The sequence below is a fragment of the Polyodon spathula genome, chromosome 18, assembly GCF_017654505.1.
Source record: "Polyodon spathula isolate WHYD16114869_AA chromosome 18, ASM1765450v1, whole genome shotgun sequence".
Classification (NCBI taxonomy): domain Eukaryota; kingdom Metazoa; phylum Chordata; class Actinopteri; order Acipenseriformes; family Polyodontidae; genus Polyodon; species Polyodon spathula.
Window position 1 is genome coordinate 32,824,778 of NC_054551.1, and position 23,013 is coordinate 32,847,790.

The 23,013-nt window shown below is 42.4% G+C and overlaps 1 protein-coding gene across 3 annotated transcripts in view; it reads right to left on the minus strand.

The window, feature by feature from the left end:
- The window catches only part of LOC121330831 (epidermal growth factor receptor substrate 15-like), a 34,175-nt gene extending 11,950 nt beyond the window's left edge, over window positions 1-22,225 (minus strand). For all 3 annotated transcript variants that reach the window (XM_041277673.1, XM_041277672.1, XM_041277674.1), the window contains exons 1-14: window positions 22,161-22,225; window positions 19,083-19,124; window positions 18,126-18,215; window positions 17,296-17,343; window positions 16,853-16,948; window positions 16,160-16,225; window positions 15,405-15,530; window positions 13,916-13,975; window positions 13,591-13,803; window positions 13,101-13,246; window positions 12,710-12,863; window positions 11,184-11,269; window positions 4,743-4,815; window positions 392-553 (exon numbers count right to left, since the gene is read on the minus strand). In XM_041277673.1, the coding sequence (XP_041133607.1) occupies window positions 392-553; window positions 4,743-4,815; window positions 11,184-11,269; window positions 12,710-12,863; window positions 13,101-13,246; window positions 13,591-13,803; window positions 13,916-13,975; window positions 15,405-15,530; window positions 16,160-16,225; window positions 16,853-16,948; window positions 17,296-17,343; window positions 18,126-18,215; window positions 19,083-19,124; window positions 22,161-22,187 (1,389 nt within the window). In that variant the 5' untranslated portion in view covers window positions 22,188-22,225. The remainder of the gene's footprint in view (window positions 1-391; window positions 554-4,742; window positions 4,816-11,183; window positions 11,270-12,709; window positions 12,864-13,100; window positions 13,247-13,590; window positions 13,804-13,915; window positions 13,976-15,404; window positions 15,531-16,159; window positions 16,226-16,852; window positions 16,949-17,295; window positions 17,344-18,125; window positions 18,216-19,082; window positions 19,125-22,160) is intronic.
- Between the last annotated feature and the right edge of the window lie 788 nt (window positions 22,226-23,013).

Consider the following 23,013-nt stretch of genomic DNA (forward strand, 5'->3'; position numbering starts at 1 on the left):
CATTCCACTGGGGCTGTAGCCTGATACTTCTCACTTATTTATTATACCAGTATGCGTGCTCCGTGATACTTTCTACTAAGGAAGTTTGACATGCTTACTAACTATTCCATCAAAACTGTGTCTGATAAGAAAGGCTGATTGTGGGGAACTACATCAGCTTTGCACTGCATCCCATACAGCAGGGGAATCTCCAACATTTCCAATACAGATTAAAATAAGTGACTACAATATCAATGTGTATAAAACTACATGGTCTACAAGCACTAAATGTCAAAATGGAACAAAGACTGTATATTAAAAATAAATAACCCTGGTGTTGTTTAAATGCCTAGACCAGCTTGTAATGGTTCAAACTGCAGGTCAGTATATTCCTTTGACACATCGGCCCTACCAGCTGGCTCTCCTGGCTGCTCTGCTGGCGGATGAGGCTGAGCTGCTCCTCCAGGGCTGCCTTCTGCTGGTCCAGCTCCCCCAGCACCTCCTGGATCTCCTGTCGCTGGGCCTGCAGCCTCTGGAGCTCCTCGCTCTCCCGCGCCACCTCGTCCTGCAGCTCCTGAGGGGAAGGGGGAGGGAGCATAAGCGACACCCCAGCACCAGACCACAACACAAAACTGTACAGCTGTTCTAATATTTACAAAAATACAACAGTAGTTACAAGTCACAGACACCACTCACACCCCAGGGAGTCAAACGGATATATTCACAAATGTGAGACTTACAATGCAAATGTGAGGTTGATGAAATCAATTAATTCCTGAAAACTTGTGATTAGAAACAGCACACAGCACTGTGAGAAATTGTTTTCATTTTTATTTTTTGAAATGCTAGCACGCGCTTTGAACAGATGAGGAAAGCGATCACCCATCCGATTCTATAGTTCAATTCCAAGTGTCATGGAATGTGATGTTTTTCACTGCAGTAGCAGCAGGGCCTGATTGTCACGGTTTCACAAACAAGCCTTGAAGCTTCTCATTCTGGTAAACCCAGCTCTGATTAAGCCAGCTCATTTCAAAAACAGACAGAATGGGCATAGGCTTTTTCCTGCGGGAGAGAATCAAGGTGAAAAACAAAAAACAATATTTTTAATGAATCCCGCCTGCCGTGGTGGTCATTTTTGGATTCTGGCAGTGCTGATCCTTACTTACTCATCATGCCTCACTTCTACCTGCCAGGGAATATAATAAACATCATTTGTCATGCCACGTAATGCCAAGCGCAGCACAGAACAAGGATTCTTTAAAATTCCACCTGCTGAACTCATCTTCCAGGCATAATCAAACTACTACAAGCCCGTCCATTACAAGGGAATAAGGGATTTGATTTCTAACCATCAATATCTGTTCAGAGCTGGCCTGTACACAACTGGATAATATGATTTAGCAACTAGGTAGCATAGATTAATATTATTCATTTTAATGTCACCGAATGGCACACTGCCCTTAATCTTCAGGGCAGCCTGAAGTGTGTGGGATGTTAGTGAGTGTATAATACCTCCCATTATTACCTACTTTTGAAAACACTGTAGAATGTGGTGCATGAAAAAGCCATTTGTTTTATTTCATTTTTTAAAACTGTTATTCCAAGGTATACGAGAATCTTTTATTTCCTACAAGACGTTTATTTAGCAACTAAGTCCGTAAAACAAAAGGAAACAAAGAAACAAGAAAACCTTTGAAACCATGATCTTATCTGATCTGGTTTGTATAGGACTATTATTATTTTATTATTTATTATTATTACATTTCTTTCTCAATATATATAAAATTATTTCGTAGAATTTCGTCAGTTTGATCGTCTTTGTTCGTGTCCATCTATTATTTAGGGTAGGAACTCGTCTGACTGTTCGTATATGTAAACAAATAGGTAGATACGGACCTCACCGTCAAACAAGAGTCTCAGAGGGGGTAATAATATAAGGAACACAGACACATCAATAATATAGACACACACACACACACACACACAGAGAGTATAAAAGCTATTAACAAGCAGGATGCTTTCAATAAATCTTGATACAAGCTGAAGCCGTAAATGGAATTGTGAATCTATTAAGGTCTCACTGGTCACAAAATGCTAATGGGATAAGTGGCTGCCCGACAGCACTCTGCATTGAGACGTTCTCATGGAAACAGGCACCCCGGAAGGTCTCAGCTGACTGCTTCAGTGGTTGGATGTCTCCCTGTCCTGCTCTGGCAGCCGGGCAGGTCTGTGGCTGTCCCAAGGAGTGTTCTTAACATGACGTGTCTGTATAGCAAAGCTGCATCTCCCTGTCAGATTCAGTCGCAATGGGCAACCCAGTTTGCTGGTATAATCCCTATTGTAGAAGAACACACAACCCAGTTCTACAGCACAAGATCTGGGTTCTGTGCCAATCGAATACTTTCAGTCTCTGGGCCTGTATATTGCAACGATTTCAAAAACATGTTGATCTTATCAGAGGTGTGTTCCATCTCTGAGGGTCTGCAAGTCCTGACAAGGACTCGTGTTTCCATGGCTACCTCAGACATACCCAACTTGTGTCTGTGTCTCTCTCTCCAAGGTGACAAAGGCAGTGTTGCCATTTATCCCCCAGATACCATCCCTGTGCAGACTTGGTAATAATATTAATTCAGTTTTTTTTTTTTATTATTTAGCAATTGGCAAATATTTTTATTATTTTCTCCCAATTTGGCACATCCAATTATTTTTAGGCTCATCTCACCACTACCACCCCTGCACTGTCTCGGGAGCGGCGAAGATGAACACACACTGTCCGCTTTATTTTCCCCCACACTGCAGACTCACCGTGCAGCCACCTTAGAGCTACAGCGTTGGAGGACAACGTAGCTCTGGGCAGCTTACAGGCATGCTCGCAGATGCCCGGCCAGACCACAGGGGGTCGCTGGTGCACTGTGAGCAGAGGACACCCTGGCCGACCTAAGTAGTCCCCCCCCCACCCACAGGACGACGCTCGGTCAATTGTGAGCCACCCCCTGGGAACTCCCGTCAACGGTAACACTTTCATTCTACTTCTTCAAATCAGTTTAAGAAGTCTGAATGCAGTTCCTGTCCCACTGGTCATTTTAGATGCTAATAAGTTTTACTGAATATTTTGTAGGCTTTTACAACAAACCCACACCATATGTGACTGATGTGAAAAACAAATTTGCGCGTTTCTTAAGCATATTAAACAGAAGCAGAGAATATGCAACAATATAACACAGGGGAAATGGGGTTAATATAAACAGACATTTGGATAAAGGGGAATTGATTGTCATTAGATTGGATGCTTGGGGGGGAATAAGACAGCAGTCTGGATGAATGGTACTAGATCTTCAATGTCTCCAACACTGTACTCTCACGGCATTCCCAAAGAGGAAGCAGAGTTTGTGGACACACGTTGTTTTATCTTCCATCAGAGTTCCTGTGAAGCTGAATGTCACGACAGCCAGCTATATTTAGCAGCCTGATGGTTTATGCTAATGAGCGAACCCAGCAAATGTTAAATTCAGCTGTCTGGTCTAGTGGTTCAAGGTGAGGGCTGTGAGCCAGGTTTTAATTGATCATCATCTCCCTGTAGGGGTATCACAATTTAAAATGTGTACCTGCTTCAGTTTAGTATTCAATTACTAAATGTTTGGTAACTTGGTGCATTTTGCACTAGCAACCTAAGTTTAAAGACACAGTTTAGTTTCACGTCTCTTCCATACACGTTTACTGCTGTTTTTAAACAAACAGTTTTTCTAGAACCACACTGCCTCCCAGTCCCTCTGCTCTAACCACTAGGCCACACTGCCATCCAGTCCGTCAGCTCTAACCATTACCTCACACTATCTACAGGTCACTCAGCTATAACCACTAGGCAGCGCTACCTCCCAGTCTATCATCTCAAACTACTAAGCCAGGCTGCCTATAGTCACTCAACTATAACCACCAAGCAAAGCTGCCTCCCAGTCCTCAGCTCTAGCCATTCAGACACACTGCTTGCTTTGAAAAGTTGCTTTCAGATATCATGAAAGCTGTATCTCAAACTGCAGAGCCAGCTGTATTTAACAAGGAGCAGCTCTTCATGTTTTAGATGGGGTGTTGGCTGTTGGGTAGGGAACAGAAATTATTCTAAAGTGGAAATTAAAGCACAACTGGAATAAACCTATGAATAGAATATTCTGGACCTACTCAACTCCACTCAGGCATTACAGAAGAGGTACGGGTTGCTGTGCCTTCTTACATATAAATTAAATAAAGGGAAGGCACTGTGCTTTTGAAACGCTACAGTGGCAAATGTTGGAGCAGCAGTAAAAGGTACTGACCCAGTTGTCCTTGCCACAATTACCCAAGAAGCTTTACTTCGAGCTTCTTCACAGGCATAGACACTTCTACTTACAAGTGTGAATGCTAAAGGGCTAGCGTCTATGAATATTCATAGACTAATAAATGAATAGTCTGCCCCAGATACACATGCATACCCAAACACATACAAACACGCATTCTTCATTACCCAAGCACACACCGATACGTGTAGCAAACTAGAGAGACACACACGCACAACACAAAAACCACACATACAAAGAGAAGAAGAAAACCTCAAGAAACCAGACAAAACAAAAAAAAAAAAACGCAGTCCCCTAACCACAAACACAAACAGCACAGGCAAACATCTGGAAACCGCATTAAAAAAAAAAAAAACGCAAGCAGACACAGTGCACACAAACCACACGCATGTACCCAAATGCACAAATAATGAATACATGGACCATCCCTACCTGGACCTCGCTGGTTCTCTGTTTGAAGCTGTCCTCATTTTCCTTGATGTCTTGTTCCACAGTCGTCTTCTCCCTGGAAGACCAGCACAGGAGGCAGGAATATTTAATAACATCCGACACGGAGGGGACAGACAGCCAGCCACCGGCTCCCGACTGCTCACCCGTCACATGCATGCTACAGGCGATCGGCCCGGCCCTCAACACTGCTATCACTAACACCACTACAAGGTGGAGGAGCGAGAGAGACACAGACAGAGGCGACTGGCACAAACGAGGCGAGACAGAGAAATCCCCCCCTCCCTCACTTCTCTAACACCGCCTCCACATTCTTAGCCAGAAGCCTGCCTGAACAGCTAAGCTGGGGAGGGGGAGCAGGGAGAAAACTGACTCCTTTAACCACCCCCACTTAAAATCGATGTCACTGTTGCTATGGAGACTAGGAGTGCAGGAGTGGAAAGGACCACTGCCTCTGATGTTGCCGTTTAACTCTTTGGTTTCCAAACAAGCAGTGAAACCTGTGTGAAGCTGGCCATCCGCTGTATGTTTTTCAAGCAGCATCTTTACTCAAAATGACCTCTGTTTGACCACTGATCTCTACAGAGGACAGAATTATCCAATACACTCAATTTACAGTTACTTTCCTGTTTAAAATGCACAGTCCTCCATGTTAAACCAAGTGCAAAAGCAAAGGGAGAGAATGCAATCATTTTATTGGAAACACCTACATTTCTTTTTTTAGTTTTATACTCTAGTGAAATCACAATTCGAATAAACAATTGTCCAGATTAATGAAAAACTATGGCTTGATGAACGGACATACAAACACCCCTGTGTATCAATAAGTTAATAACGTTACTAGCGAGGTTCATGACAATAGGGAAGCGGTTCTCCAGGTCCATGCAAATATTTTTGATTGTTTGGCATACGGATGGATGGATGTGTGGACAGACACCCCCATGTATCCCTAGAATCTGATACTCAAAAAAGAGGGTTCATAAATGTTTAATCTATCAATATAAACATGATGGCTGCATCAAAAGGTTATGAAGGCAACCCTAAACCCGTAACCCCACACCAACATTAATCACACCTATGCCTTTACCAGCATGTTGTAAAGTGCACTGTACGATGGCCATCTGACTACATTTTTTCCCCCCTGTCCATTCCACTTAAGTTGAAAGCGAAGGGTTGCTTGTATTGCTATATTAATAAACACCTTGGACAGCGAGATCCTTTACCTACTGCAGATGTGCGTGACTATGTCCCCAGCTAGAAGCCTTCAGTCAGGGGGCAGACCATCAATCAGAACTCAAACAGCAGCCCAAAGTCCCAGTATGATGTTAAGAGGCATTGCAACCAGCAGCCTGAGCAGACTTATCCTGCATTACAGACTAGTGTCTCTGAATGTACCAATGACCAGGCACCCTCTATTTGCCTTAAAGAAAATGTCCAGGACACGCAAGGAAAACTAAAAACTACCCTTTCCTGGTCACTTCAGGTCATAATCTTGATGGATAATTGCAATCTTACGAGATGTGTACACAGAAACAGGTTTAGGATATCTGCTTGAACAGAAATGTGGCTTTACTTTGAATGTATTAGACAAGCTATTATTCCTTTATGTCTTGAAGTTAATTTATCATTCCTAGACCTGAAAGAGTTGAACAAAGACTTAAATGGAACACTGACAAGTTGCAATTTTAGCAAGACACACCAAGTGGCGCTGGATTCATTTAGTGTGGCAGTTAAAAGGTTAAAAGCACCATCAGGGTGCCTGCAGCCAAGAAATTCAATATAACCACAGGTATGTATTAACCCTCACTCCCCCCTCCTCTTAGGGGAGGTCTGGAATGAATAATGCTTTAGCCGTGCAGGCAGTGAAGGTGGAGCATGGCATTGACTAAATTACCTTTTTTTTTTTTGTAATAGAAATGACAGAAAAGTGGAGAAAACACAACTAAAAACCGAAACAGAAATTGAAATTTACTTTCCATTCATATCATTGAAATATGCACTTTAAAAGAGTAACTGTTTAGGGTTAGATTGTTAGTATTTGGGTTTCACGTAGTTAGTTAAAAGACATCTTGGGTTTAATATTAATTACTGGAGCAGCAAGACCGATGGCAAGGGGAAAGTGCACCAAATGGTAAAGAGAGAACACTTTGGGGGCTAAAACCTTCAAGCGCTTAAACAAACAATCTCCTTCCTTCCTTACCTTTATAACAGCAGGGTTTCCTGAGTGGAACATCAAACAGGCTCTGATGTTACAATCACTTAAGGTAATAAAACAAAGTGGGCCCACGTCGTCAATGATATTCTGATAGGTTAAGGAATAAGGGATGGTGTCTAAGAGAAGCTATATTTAATCTCAACACTGTATTGTCTTGCTGATTCTGTTACGACCTGTACTTAGGGAAAATGGAATACCCAACTGTTTGGCTGTACTGAATAAAATATCTTTGCTGAAATCTACAACAGAGTTCGGAATCACAATAATTATTTAGAACGCTAAAAAGAACACTAACTTCTAACTAACTTTATATTTAAATCAACAGATTTTTTGCTCTAAGCTTGCTGATACACTGTTAGCAGGAGAATACTCATCCAGTTGTGTTGAATCTTGATATCTCTACGAGTACAAAGACACAACACAACATTAAGTACGCTGGGAATGTAATTTATATATTTTATGATACTACATTAATTCATTCTCATCATCATATTGCCTGTTCCTATTTCTCAGTTTATTATTAATTCATGGCTTCGTCCAGCATGAAGGAAACTTCAACTGGATAAATGAAAATGACCTTCACTCAATTTAATATGGTTTTAACTAATTTTGACACGCCTCACTGTGTGGGACTGGCATACAGCATGCAACAGGATTAACCAGAGAACAACACAGCCCAGCAAATTAAATCATTCCAGAAATGATAAATATTGCACACTTCCGTTTGTAATATAGGACTCCTATGTGCAGTTCTGAAAGACACACACGTTGTAGCAGTCCTGTACTGTCACATTAAATCCTGATATGCAGTACTACACCAGGATAAAGAAAGCTCTCCATTTCTATGCCTTTTTCTTCCTGGGGCAATTCACCGCAGTCAGACTCCATTTCTTTTAAAAAATAAAAAGTTACATAGTATGTTTCTGTATTTGCAAATAAGCATGTTAATGTGTAGTTGTTTAATGTAACTGCAATTGAACAAAATAGCATTGCAACTGAAGTTTCAGCAAACAGTGCTGCTGCAGTTGTAATTAGTATTGACTTCAGGACTGCCCTCAGCAGTGTACTCTGTGTAAAGCATATTGCTGGCTGCCTGCCTGTCAGTCAACAGGAAATACATCTGGTCACAGTCATGTTATTAAGACCTTTGCAAACCACAATCAATTGCTGTGTCTCTACATGAGTACTAGCAGTCTTTCTTACCCAAGGATTTCAAACAGGACTGCAACGAAGGGTCGTTGAATTCTAGGTTAACAAATCATTTTGCTTGTGGTCCTCAAACAGCATGACAATGCAGGTTCAGTCTAGACCATGTAGTCAATTCACTGACTGATAAATATTCATCTTGTTCGGTCATCTCTAGCGGATGGAAATCTATTGTTATCATCAATACATCAAATCTACACAAAGCCTATAGCGAGAGACAAGAGCAGATAAAGCCTCTTTTTATTCACTTGTCATGTTTGACTCCTACACCTTTGTATATGTTCCAGTTGTTAAAGAGTGCCCTCTTCCTCCCCTGTTCTACTGAGCCAGATGGCTCATTTAAACCAACTTTCAGCTTTGTATTAAAACTGCATGAGAAAATATTCAATGAAGCCAAACAGCAAGGACTGGAAGACACAAGCAAGCTCAGCTAAATGCTCCGGTGCTACAGTCAGTGCAGGGTGCTTACCTTTCACCGGAGGCAGTGCGTTGCTGTGGCAATTTTAAGGAGTCTAGTACCACACGCCTCATCTTTGCGGCAGGCAGTCCCCCATCCTAACTCTGCATAGCCCCTAGCCCCTCGTGCTCGCTGCTCCACACGCAGGCAGAGCCCCCCTCCCCACAACACACACATGCACTCACAGCCAGGGAAAACCAAGCCCCTCCAACACTGAACTCTCAATATTCCAGCCTCAACTCAGGTTAAAAAAAAAATGCAGAGAGAGAGCAATGCTAAGAGAAAGGCTGTTGTCACATGTATCAATATGAAAAAAAATCCCTTCCTCTTTCCAGCCCTAAGGCAGCACAATTTATCACATGGAAACACAACCTCAAGAGACTGTTCCATGCTTCCCATTCAGCGAAGCAGCGCATCCCTGCCTGAGGTTATCTCCTGTGTCTCTGACTGAGCCTGTGTGTGTATGTTTTAATAGGGCTCATGAAAGGTGAGCGGCAGTGGGGCACAGTGCTCTGAATGACGGGTTGGTCTTCAGAAGGAGCTGATCACAAGGATAATGCAGAAGGCTGCTCCTGCTAAGGCACAGAGCAGGAGAACAGTATTGAACAGGCAGGCAGAGGACAAAGGAAGGCAGGTGCTCTTCTGTCCCGTGCTGAGGGAGTCTGTCTCTCTCACTCTCTCTCCTCTGGAAAGGAACTGAACCAAATAAAAAGGTGAATTCAACAGAACAGGCGTTAGTGTCTGATGTGGTGCAGTGCAGGGAGAAAGGAGGGCTTTACACTTTAAGTAGAATCTATGAGGTTTAAAAAAAAAAAAAAAAAAAAAAAAAGCAGCCCACTAATTAAAAGCCCTGCATACACCTGCCCTGCTGTCTAGCAACATCTTAGAGCACCTCAGAGCCTCATCCCCCTTGAACTTGCCTTCACAGAAAAAGTGCATTTACACTGGCACAAATATTCCAGATTGAGAGGATAAGAGAACGGATTCCGGTCCCTTTTTTTCCCCCAGTGTAAACGTGCTGAGGATGTAATTTGGAAAGACTGATAATATGTTTGATATATCAATTAACAGTGGTGGCTACATGTTTTTTTGTTATGTAGTTTACAACTTTCAATGTGTAGCGACTGTTTTGTATTACAGATTTTGGAAATAATGTCTGAAGGACGCTTGTGCAGCTCCACTGATGAAGAAAGCAGGGTTTTAATATCTACCTGGAGCGAAGAGAGGATCCAACGAGATCTAAATGGGCAGCGGAAAAATCTGTCACTACAGCAGGGCGTCAGCTTCTTTTTATTTTTCTTTCCCCCTCAAAGTACACCCCCCCCCCCCCCCCCCCCCCCCCCCGGGCATCGCCACCTAGCGGGGGGATCACAGCTCACAGCTCAGACACGCCCACCTCCTGTATGTCACAGCTCAGACACGCCCACCTCAATGTCACAGTTCAGATACGCCCACCTCCTACAGGTCACAGCTCAGACACGCCCACCTCCTGCACATCACAGCTCTGACACGCCCTCCCAGGCATCATCCCCCTCCTGTATATCACAGCTCAGACACGCCCACCTCCTACATGTCACAGCTCAGACACGCCCACCTCCTACAGGTCACAGCTCAGACACGCCCACCTCCTGCACGTCACAGCTCTGACACGCCATCCCAGGCATCATCCCCATCCTGTATATCACAGCTCAGACACGCCCACCTCCTACATGTCACAGCTCAGACACGCCCACCTCCTACATGTCACAGCTCAGACACGCCCACCTCCTGCACGTCACAGCTCTGACACTCCATCCCAGGCATCATCCCCATCCTGTATATCACAGCTCAGACACGCCCACCTCCTACATGTCACAGCTCAGACACGCCCACTTCCTGCAGGTCACAGCTCAGACATGCCCCTCGGACATCGCCCCCTTCTGCATGTCACAGGTCAAGGACACCCACTTCCTCCATGTCACAGTTCAGACATGCCCCAAGGAATATTAATTATTCATGACCCGAGTAACCAATCCCTGTTGATAAATTCCTAAGAACCCAGCGACAACACCAGAGGCATTTACAAATCACAGTGCTTTTTTTACACTGCAGCAAAGAGCGTTTCTCACCTTTGTTAAGCCAGACACTGTGCTGTAAAAGTTTTAAATTCCTTCAGAATAAAGAGCCTTTTAACTAAAATGCTCAAGTTTAGGATTACATCAAATGAACACAACAGATTAATTCTTACCAGTTTCCTCCCTTTACCTCTGGCTGATGTCCCAGGACTAAAAGCTTCATATCAAATCCAATTTTGGATCGTCTCTTGCCAATTCAGATTTGACTCTTTCTTTTAATAAACCACCAATACATCACACTCCAATATACACCTCCTGAGTCCAGTTCCCTTGCAGGATCTGGGAACTGACTGCTCAAAAGGGCTTAGAAGGTGGGAACTGTGGTAGATATATTTCCTATGGTAGCTGTTTCACCCTTCAATGGAACTGCAGTGATAGACTTGCCCATTGGCACCTTCCCCCTCCCAAGTGTATCAGACAGCAGGCACACTCACCTCTGCAGATCCACAATCTCATTACTCAGGGAGTCCAGTTCCTTGATCGCGGAGAAGTCTGCCACCAAGCTGCTGGGAGCACTGCCCTGTATGGATGCAAAGGGGAAAGGGTTGGACATCCTGCCCCCAGCAGCGACCATCAGGGCAGACAGGACCCTGCTAGTCTGTTCTGACCATGTGATCATAATGCAATGCTAGGCTGGTGAAACCAAAAAGTTAATGGCAGGTAAAACAGCTCTATATTTTTTGGAGTAAACAGAAGTACAAAAAACAACAGAGGGTTACAGATTACGATCAGTACGCTGTACAGAACAGGGTTCTGCCTCAGCCTGTTTCAGCAAGTGACAGTCTATTATACATTTACTAAATCTCTGTATAAATACTGTACATAAAACACACAGACAATACATGCACAGATCTACAGTAAGTACACAGTGTTGCTGAATTAAAAAGGATACTGGGGGAGGGTTATTACTGAAGGCTACGCAAATACAACAGACTGGGCGGTGCTGTTAAATGCAGGGTCTTAATTTTAACAGCAATATCAAATCAGCAATTTGTAATATACATGAAAGGTGACATTAATTGAATGACTGTACCACAGGTATGTTGGTAACCTGTCTGTAATTTGCCTGCAGCTCTCCACAGCCCTATAACCTGATTAATAAACTCAGTAACCAAACCCTTAAAGGAACTGAAAGTCTGTGCTGTTGTCAGTCCTGGGATTCGCCAGCTGGTACGAGCGGGTGACTTCCTCTGCATTATTTATTAAACGCTTGATTCAGAGTTGCTAATTGAGCTGTAGAGAAGCGGGCTGCACTATATCGTGAAGAATGGTTCCAAACAAAACGTTTTTGTCTCGTCTCTCTAACTGCAAAACAGCATCTTTTTAGGCTTTTCTTTTTTTTTTTTTTTTTTTTTACATTTCATGTTTACAATTTATGAAGTGAAACTGCTTTTTAACACAGGAACTGTTCATGTCTTGAGCCATTTAGATAGTTATGAATTTGACCATAAAAAGACCCAGTGCTGACAGCTATGCAAGGAACTGAAACCTACACTAAACTGCCACTGAACATTGCATCATCAAGTAGTGACGTAACAGGACAGTCCAGTCAGCTGAACTACAGTGTCACATTGGAAGGAGAGTTTCCACAGGGACACAAAACCAAATTGCTTCGGCATGGCTTTCCCACAGCACTCTTTAAAACACTTTTCTACACTTGTCTTTAGTTTGATCAGAAACATAAAATGTACTTAATAGTTTAATGCAAATTAAATAACTGTTTTGCGATTTTTGCTTTCTAAGAAAACCCAGGCCCAATTAGAACTGTATCGTTATCCAAGCCAATTTTCTACAACTATACTGGAATACGTATTGACTTTCAGTTACCTGACAATTGGGGGTTTAGGGTTATTCAGCTCTACAAACGTGTTTGAGAAGCCCTGCAATGCTGTATCAACAAAAAAACTACAGTTTACAGCAGGTTAGTACAGCGAGTTAATGTCCCTGTTGCTGTGGTTACCTGGTGTGTCAGTCTGTCTGAGGGCGGGATCATGTCTCCAGTCAGGGCCTGGGGTGGCTCCACCCCTTTCGTCAGCTTCTGGTTGATTAGGTGCAGAGCCAGAGCAAACTGCTCCTTGGAGAGCTTCCCACAGTCCTTTGTGTCACACAGCTCCCTGGACAGCACAGGTGGGTGAAGGGTTATTGCGTAACTTTAGTTTCAAAAGTGTGTGTGGGGTGGGGGTGGGGGTGGGGTTGACAGTTTCTGTAGCATATAATAATAAAATCAAAAATAAACAAACAGTTCTTCACTAGCGGTCACTTTCGCCTCTCTGCTTGAGATCGTTGCATCCCCCCGGTGTAAATGATGCCCATGTGTACAGATTACTCTCCCCCTGTCCTCTGCTCCTCACCAGATGCCAGCGAGGGTGCTGGAAGGCAGGCCGGTCTTCAGGAAGATGTCTCGTACCTCGGGCCCGGACACCAGCCCGTCCCGGTCCTTGTCTGTTTTCAGGAACACCTCGTCATACTTGGCTCTGTCAGCTGGGGACACCACCCACTGCAGAGAAGAGAGGCAGAGCTCAGCAATACTAAACAAAACCAGGCTCACAGAAACCACGAAGAAATACGAGACAGGGTCACACACACGAAATGCCTTTAATTTCACATTAAAACATTCACAAAACATGCGAGTCATTCTGACATGGAATGCAGTTGGAAATATATGAAAGAGCACTATGCTGTTGTTTGCTTCTTAAAGTGGAACACTCTAGGGGAAAAATTATGTGAAGAGGGACCAGTGTTGACGAACAAATAACTGCAAGCAAAGTAATACAGCTGGCCTAGTCAGCACTGGTTACAGTTTAATAAAGTGTTTAAATAAATATTAGTATGCATCTGTACCTTCACTGCTATCGGCACAGGCGGGGATTTGGAGGGCAGCATGCCCCCTGCTGGCAGGGACTGGCGGAGCTCCTTGGCAGAGGGAGGCGAGGGCAGCAGGGGCACCACGCTGGGCAGGGCAGATTTCTTTCTTTTGGAGGGCGGCACCAGTGGGGCAGGCAGGGACATTGGCACAGGCTCCTTCTCCAGGGCACGGTACACCAGGTACATGGCCTTTCAGAGACAAAGCACACATTCAGTTCAGCTGAGGAAACACCGCACTTGAGAGACTCATTCACTCAAGAAAAAAAAAAAAAGAAAGATGTCCTTTTTCCAAACTTCTTACCACTGCGAATTCGTCTCTGTCCAGCATTCCATCTCTGTCAATGTCGCTCAGTTCCCAAACCTGAAATGATAGGCGCAAGAATCAGGACTGAACAGCTGGACGTGTGGAACAGCCAACTCTCGTCATTAAATACCCCCAAACTATCTGTTTCTGGTTTTTTTTAACATGCATTGGTTTAGGGCCTCTTGAGTGGTGCATCCAGTAAAGGCGTGCGCTCCGCGTGGAGTGCAGGATGCACCCTATAGCCTGGAGATCTCAAATTCAAATCCAGGCTATGTCACTGTCGACCGTGACCGAAGGATTCTAGGTTGCAGCGCACAACTGTCCGAGCGCCGCCCGGGTAGGGAGGGCTTAGGTCGGCAGGGGAATCCACAGTTCATCGTGCACCAGCGCCCCCGGTGGCTGATAGGGTGCCTGCGGGTCTGCAGTGGAGCCATTCAGATCTGTGTTGTCTTCCGGCACTATGGGTCTGGTGGCCTCGCTGTGGATCCGCAGTGCGAAAAATGACAGATTGGCAGGAGCACGTTTCGGAGGAAGCATGTTCCAGCCTCCGTTTCCCAAGACACCAGGGGGTTGCAGCGGAGAACCGGGATACAAATAACAATTGACCATTCCAAATTGGGGAGAAAAAACGGGGGAAAAAAACACTGACGATGGCTAAAAAAACAAACAAACACATGCATTGGTTTTCCAGTGCACATAAGACAACCTTAACAAACACACTGTATGAGAATTTAAAGCCATTACTGTGGCTACACAATGTCGAGCGCACATTGATGTTTTTTGATTTGTTGCAAATATTTCTAGAATGCAAGTTTAAAGAGGTTTAATCCTACATTTCAAATTAAAAGCAGTTTAACATCCCTACTTTAAAGAAACTGCGATGCATACATTTAGATTTTCTTTACAATGGAATCAATAAACTTTACAATAAACTTTTTGCATTCCACGAGCACATTCTTACCGTATACAAAACTTGATAGTTCAGCAGTGATTTTCTTATCAAGATGCTTCTGTAAAAACCCTAGGCAATATCTAAACATATCGCCTATCGCCAATATGTGGCTTGAAATACAAAAATAAAGTAAAAAAAAACAGTTGCAACACAGCACCACCTTTTGGACAAAACAGCCCAGCATCACTGAAACACCATTCTCCTCGTGGTGTCTAACACAGAAGCCATGCAGTACCTTGGTGACACTGACACTGAACTGAGACATCTTCGTCAAGAGGAACTGAATCAATGCTGTCTTTGTGGGAGCAGAGCAGACTGCTACAGTGTGTTTTAATCAGTAACAGGAGCCCATTAGTATCACGCGACACAAAGGGGTTATCAGAATCAGATGTAAAGAATTCATTGCATTGGCTTAATGACGAACCGCTTTCATAAACACCAGAACAAAAATCAACACCAGTTAAAAGGAAAACCTCAAGAAAAATGTTTAAATATGTATGTATTTAAAAAGACAGAGTTCTCCTCTCTCCTTACCCGTCCTAAAACATCTACAGGCAGTTTGGAATTCAGCAGCACTGGTTTCACTTTATCCCCAGACAGCATGCCGTTCAGTGGGGACAGGCTCTCGAATATGGCATCAAACTTCACTTTCTCCTCCGGCTGAAAGAGAAATCGGGCTTGAAATACAGGGAGAGGCAGAGGCAGGAACAAGAGAGACCGGGCTTTGTTGGCTGGCTGTATGCAATACAGGCCTATCTCCCTACATGATGAATTGTACCCAGGTTGTGCCCCTGCAGACTCCAGGTACACACAACAACATGCCTAAGTGTCTAAGTGAGCACTGATGATGCGAGAGCCCAGTGAAGCACAGTGCAGAACTGTTGAGAATATAGCAAGATTTCCATGGCTCTTTCTCACTGGTTTCAGAGCTATGCAACAGGCAAACCTCTGGCCAGGCAACACTCAAACCTGCTTACAGCAACCACTCAGCAGCATCTACCTAAAACATACAGTATATACGCACTGTTTTGTTTTCTCTAGCCAATATGAAACATCAGGAGGACTGAAGACAAGCGACGGCCTCCAGTCCCACTGTAAAGCCAATCACATTTTCTCCCATCTGACACAAGCGATGAATGCTACTAATCTACAGGGGGTCAAGATCGGCAACTCAGCATGCCCAGGATTTGAACCAGCGACTGGGAGTGCTTTTTCTGGAACGTGGGACCCCCCCACACCCCCATTTCCTTCTTTATTCTAAAGATCTTACTCCTCCCACCCAAGCTCACCTTGACAGCCCAGGGAACATCGCTAGGCACTGCTCCAGCAACCAGCTGCGGGCTGCTTGTATCATGCTGCAAGAGAAAGGAAAGCAGTTAGGATCTGTTATCAGCCAACTCTGCATTGACAAATCACCATGCAATTCAGTCTACTGCCACTTGAGATACCATGCTACCAGCATGCTGGGAGGGCAAATAGAAAACCATTTGCGCCTCCAATCTGGCAGCAAACCAAATCTAAATAATAACCCAAGTAGGTCAGGAAGACAGAGCCCACACCACGGCTATATATTCACAATTACAGACGTATCTTGAAAACGCTGATGGAGTGACGCATCTCTCAACAGCATGTACAGAACAGTACCCAGTAAGAAATGGCAAGAAACTGTTTAACAACAATGGAGAAGTAAATGAGGTGTTAGGATGATGGTAAAGTATAATAAAATTACTGATTTACAGTAAGCGTGCCATACACTACAGTCAGACAGGGACACCTCCATGTATACCCACAGTCTGACACTCCCAATAACTTGTGATAAACAACATTTATTTCAAGCCATTTCATAAGCAGTTTTACAGATACTGTATATACAAAACTATCAGTGTGACATACAGATGGTCAAATGTACAGACACCCCCCCAGTCCTATAGAAGTGTGACATATACGGCTGCCTAAACTAAGAATGCAACGGAAAGACTCACAAATTTGGGTGGCACGACAGCCAGGTGGAGGCTGCTGAGGGACACGTCGAGTCCATTCTGAGCACAGGCTACCAGCCGCAGAGCAATGAAAAACTCCTACAGGGAGAGGAAGACGACAAAATCCATTCAATTTCCTGAATCTCACACAGCATGTTACAATCATCATTCTGAACTATCAAGAATTCCACCTGCCGTGAATGCTGGAGTGTTTACTTCAACACACTGAGGCTTTGCAGCCAGACTCCTCTGCACGGCTAAATATTTTCACAAAGTGGACAATTTCATAACATCTTCAACACATTCCTGTTCTAGGAGAAGCTACTTTTTACAAAGGCATCAAAACTTCACATCACATTTGTTGTTGGACATAATAAAACAATCCACAACAGCTAAGTGTTGTAATTTATCAGATGGGTGACAAAAGGATAAATAAAACAGGTTACCCGTTTGTTTAAAAACCCCTTCCGTTCTGCATCTGCCAAATCCCATATCTGGAAAAAAATGTAATTAAATTCAATATACTTTTTTTTTTTTTTTTTTTTTTTACATGAAATGTACAAAAGGTACACTATTGTCTCAGCTCAGACACACATTTGTTAGCATGTACATAAATATATATATAATCTATATATTCTATATATATCTATATAGATATATCTATATATACTATATATATATATATATATATATATATATATATATATATATATATATATTGAATAAACAGTTCCTCCAAATGAGAGCTAAATGATTGCAGCCTCAATAGTTCAGCACAGTATAAGCTACTAGTGTTACTTTAGCATCAGTTAGCTACATTTATTACACAAAAAAACAAAAAAAAACCCACTAAACTACAAAGCTGCTAACTGAAAATAACTCTTGAGAGCTCTCACACTTCAGTAAACCGATCTGTACGTGTTAGGCTGTGTTTGACTCACAAGTGGTTACCTGCTTTTAGCAGCCAGTAACACAAGCAAATGATCTTTGTTTCAATGCAAGTAACTGACCAAGGCACTTTGACCGTGTTTCATTTGTTCAATACATTACTAAAGCTACTGCAGGTTCAGAACAAAGCAAGAGGTGTGTCCAGAAGGCTTCACTGAAGGAAGGAATCTTGTGGGCCTACACTACATACTATGGTGTGTTGTGAGTCCCATTGATATGGTCAGAGAATAAAAATGTGCCAGTGAAACAAACAAACTGGCCCGCCAACAACAGCAGTTCCTGATTAGAAAGCTGGCTTCCATGAGCATCATGCTGTCCAATACCCCACCTTCCCCAGGACCAGGTCTGCCAGGCCAGACTTCTTGAGGAACAAGGCTGCATCGGACGCGCCAACTCGGCCAGTGTTGGACAGGTCCACCTGTAGAGAGAGGAGGAGGAGGAAGAGGGGGTTACTGTCTCACCTCCAAAACAAGAAACATCTTGGCCTTACAGATGAGACCTTTTCACCGTAACCCTAGAAAAATGTCATTTTCAGGCAACACAATTAATTTTATCTTAGAAGTAAGAAACCAACTAATTGGCATTTCAAAGTGAAATAAAATATGTACAAAATAGAACGAAAAAATAATGTAGCCTGAAAGCACTGGCCAAACAGCTCTAGTTTAGAACAGAGTTCTAGGGCAGTGACAGTCTGTGTATGGTGGAATATCAGCATGAGTAGAAGGGAACACACCAAGGCTGAATGCTGAGGTCTGTTTAAGCACTATGATTGTCCATATAACCTATAATCCATTATTCAAGCATAGCAATTTGGATATTGCTTTCAGGCTACATTCTTTTTTTCATTCTATTTTGCAAATGTATTTTAATTTACTGTAAAATTACATACTGCTTTATTATTAATACATAAGTTAAACATCCGCCTATTTTTGCTTTCTAATGATTACTAACCTTTATTTAGTCTTTTGTCAATTTCATTGCAAAAGAGGGAAAAGGTTGATGAAGAGAATACTTTAAGTGGCTGAAGTACTCAGCCGATTGCGATGTCATCATTTTGAATGGACTTGGGGTTTGAATGGAATTGAGAGATGCCTCTGGTATGATTTGATTATTATTATTATTATTATTATTATTATTATTATTATTATTAATCAATCAGGTGAAATCAACCGTGTGGATATGGAGAATACAGCAAGGTAAAAACTGAGAGGCGCAGGGTGACACACAACACTGCAAGCATCAGAACTACTTTGTAACAGTGAAAATCAGAAACATAAACTCTTACCTGCCGATAGTATTTCTCATAGACAGGATTTCCACTTGAAAGCTGCAAATAAGTAAGTAAATAAATAAAAATCAGAATAGGAATTCCAGTTTAAAAACAGTAAACTGAAGTGACAGTTAACAGCTGCAGACCTTAATTCCATGGCTTAAGTATTCTGACTCTGCTTTTCGTCTGGTTTAATAGCAGGAAAGGATATTTTTAAAAGGCACTGTGACATTCACAGAGAAGCACCAAACTAATTCCAAAGACAAAAAAGCCAATATTCAAGAGGGCAGGCAAAATAAACAAACAAAAAATGACAGGTCAAGGGACCAACAAAATGTGAGCTTACTACTGAAGGACTAAAACTTTATCAGCCAATCAGTAAGATGGGATTTATTTTAGTTTTCGTCCATGCAAACTCTTCTCAATGACTGTTTTTCTAATAGTTTTATTTTAATGAAATGCATGTTGCCTTCGAGTTCACAGGAAGTCTAGAAGTTTCCAGCATGCTGGTTTTATTACAGAGGCATTTTAACAGTGGCTTTGTGTGTTAGAGACTGCAGATGATGGTTTTAATACTAAATACTAGGGAGGCCATGATATTAAAAGGTGGCTTTACACTGCCATGAACTGGAGCAAATCAGGACTGGAAAAGGGGCCCTTTCTCAGGTGACTGTTTTACTGTATACTGAAACGCGTTCTCATTATTATAGCAACTTTTGTACCCTTTTTTTGTCTTGTTTTCCAGACGTTCAATTTGGTGAAGCCTGTAGGGGTATATTATACTACAACACTGTAGATTCCCTCGCTGTGCAGCAGGTATTGGGATCCTATAGATAACACAGACAATCGCAGCACAGGTTCATGCTTCAGGTGGGACCCTAACACCAGTTACACAGTGTAGCAGGTTTTCTGAAAATGGAAACTAGAAAAGTTTTAGTGGGTAACACCTGTAATGGAACTTGACTGGCAGATATATTGAAAACAGCCGAGTACCGACTGCAATTACACCATCTCAAAGGCTAAAAACATCTGAGCGCGGTCCCTCGTATTGCATCTGTTCTGAGCGCGGTCCCTCGTATTGCATCTGTTCTGAGCGCGGTCCCTCGTATTGCATCTGTTCTGAGCGCGGTCCCTCGTATTGCATCTGTTCTGAGCGCGGTCCCTCGTATTGCATCTGTTCTGAGCGCGGTCCCTGGTATTGCATCTGTTCTGAGCGCGGTCCCTCGTATTGCATCTGTTCTGAGCGTAATACGAGGGACCGCGCTCAGAACAGATGCAAACAGGAAACAGCACAGCACTAAATAGTTTTAGAGAAGTGGGAGTGCAAGTCGGAAAAGAAAAACATTATTTTAAATTAAAAATAAATAAATAAATGTATTTAACCAGGAGATTTATCCATTGAAACCGAGGCCTCATTTACAAGTCCTGCAAATTATTGTGCAGGAAAAGGTTATATACTGACATGGTTTTTGGGAGTCTTAGAAAGGGCGCAGCATAGTTCAGCCCGTGTTTAAAACTTTAACAGGGAAATGAAATCCCACCGCACTGCTTTGGAACAAGAGTGAAGTGCTAAACAGTGGACTGGAAAACAATCCTGCCCCATCTTTTCCATCAGCAAGGAAGCCCCACACATCCACTGTCCTTTCGTTTTCCTGCTGCACAAACAAAGCAGAGATCCTGGGGTCAGGCGGACAGTTGATGGTATGCCCAGCTTTTCACCTTCCCATCCCATCCAATCCAACTTCAAGAGAAGAGCCCAGTTTACTAGATTTGAGCAACTGTAGGCTTGCTTTTTATTTTATTTTTTTAATTCTTCACTTTTTTATATCTATTTGTTTTAAACTCCACCCAAAGGAAGAACTCATGCCCATATGTGACAGTACACATACCAAACATGCATTGCATATGGCTGACTCTTACTGTAGGGTCCACACAGCCAAATGTGACAAAAAATAAATCATTTAAACTTTGCAACCGAATTATGCTCTGCCATCAAATGACGCTTCCGACAGTTTAATGAAATGTGCATACTGCTATGGCTCATTTGACTTGTCTATTCAAATAAAATACAATACAATTAAATTAAAAAGCAACAAGACACTAATTTGATGATTTTTTTTTCTTCAAAACCAGTGACTACATTAGCTACTGTACCAATGTAAATGTCCATTCTGTACACTAGACAGAACCACTGTACATAACCAGGTGTATCTGTTTACCGTTTAAATGTTGCAATCGACCAACTGTAGTCGTAGTTATAAGTAGCAAGTAGGTATATTAGTGTGCAATACTCGAATTTAACACGCGAATTTAAGTATACGTATTTATTTTCCTAAATACGACCCATGTTTTTATTACGCTAGACATCGCATGCACAATGAAGACACCATACATACACTAACTGCATTTTCGAAATGTTCTGGAAAGATCTGTTTATTATTTTATTACACCAGTTATATTTTATTAACAGTATTTGCAACGTGTGCGTATTTTCAGTCATTGCAAACTGCTCCTCGTTGCACAATGTTTATATATATATATATATATTATATATATATATATTATCTATATATAAATATATTATGTATGTGTATACACACACATGGTGTATGTACACATACATACATACATACATACATACATACATACATACACACAGAACGAAACTGTCAAACTGTACCTCCCTTGAACTCGCCTCGATACTGAGCTAAAATAAGCACTGGACTGGAGGAAGGGTGGGGGTCGTTTTATTAACTCCTTAATAACTAATTTACCAAAAAAAAAAAAAAAAAAAAAAAAAAGCATGCACGCAGAATAAACCTGTTAAAACTTTAAAAAAACATAACCCTTTTCCACTCTAAAAGGTAGCAATAAACGGAGGCACTTAAACTACGCCCTTATGCTATCCCCAGAGATTAAAACCAGAAACTTTTTTTCCCACAAACTTTCTGTAATTATAGAAACAAGTTCCGGAGTGCGCGACTTCAAAACACCACCTTGCTCGTCCTGTTTGTAAACACAGGTATCCGCTTGTCTCATATCGTTTGTGCACACATATTATACATGGTATTTGTGTATTAAAAGAGCTTTTACCTGAGTCAGAGAGAGACTGGCAGCCATAATGTTTCTTTTCCCATTAGCCCATCCTGCACTAGGAAATATAGGGGAGGCCGTAAAACGTGGAACTGGAGCAGAAAATGGAACTGGAATACCATAAAGGGAACGGGAGTCGTTAAAATGAGGAACTGGATTTAGTGATCTGTTTGTATGTGTGTGTGTGTGTGTGTGTGTATATATATAGCAATTGCATATACAGCTTTGACAGGACACGTAGGCAGTTTTTTTTTTTTTTTGTTTGTTTGTTTTTATAGCACCTTTTGTAGTGGACCACCATCACAAAGCACTTTACAAGATACAAGACTAGGGTGTGTGAACTATGCATCAGCTGCAGAGCCACTTACAACAACATCTCACCCAAAAGACAGAGCACAAGGAGGTTAACACAGGGTTAGCTCAGGGTCACACAGCGAGTCAGTGGCTAAGATGGGATTTGAACGAGGGACCTTCAGGTTATAAACTTTTTTTCTTTACCCACTGGACCACACAGCCTCCAATCGCAGCATTGTACCAATGCTTGCCATACTTCAAAAGGAGTATGTTATAGGGATCGTGGTTGCTGGGTTCCAGTTATAAGATGATATAATTGCTATTTTTTTTCTCATGGTTTATCTGTATATTCCCAGTGAACAGATATAAATCTGTCAGCCTCTGTGACAGCAAACATTCCTTTACAAACTTCATAAACCACTATACTGTTAAAAAAAACAAAACAAAATAAAATCATGATTGTTAATGCATTGTTAAACTGTGTCAAAGCAAATGCAACAATGGTGAAGAGCAGAGAAGAACAGAAGTGTTAAGTACTGAGATCTGACCAAATGCATTC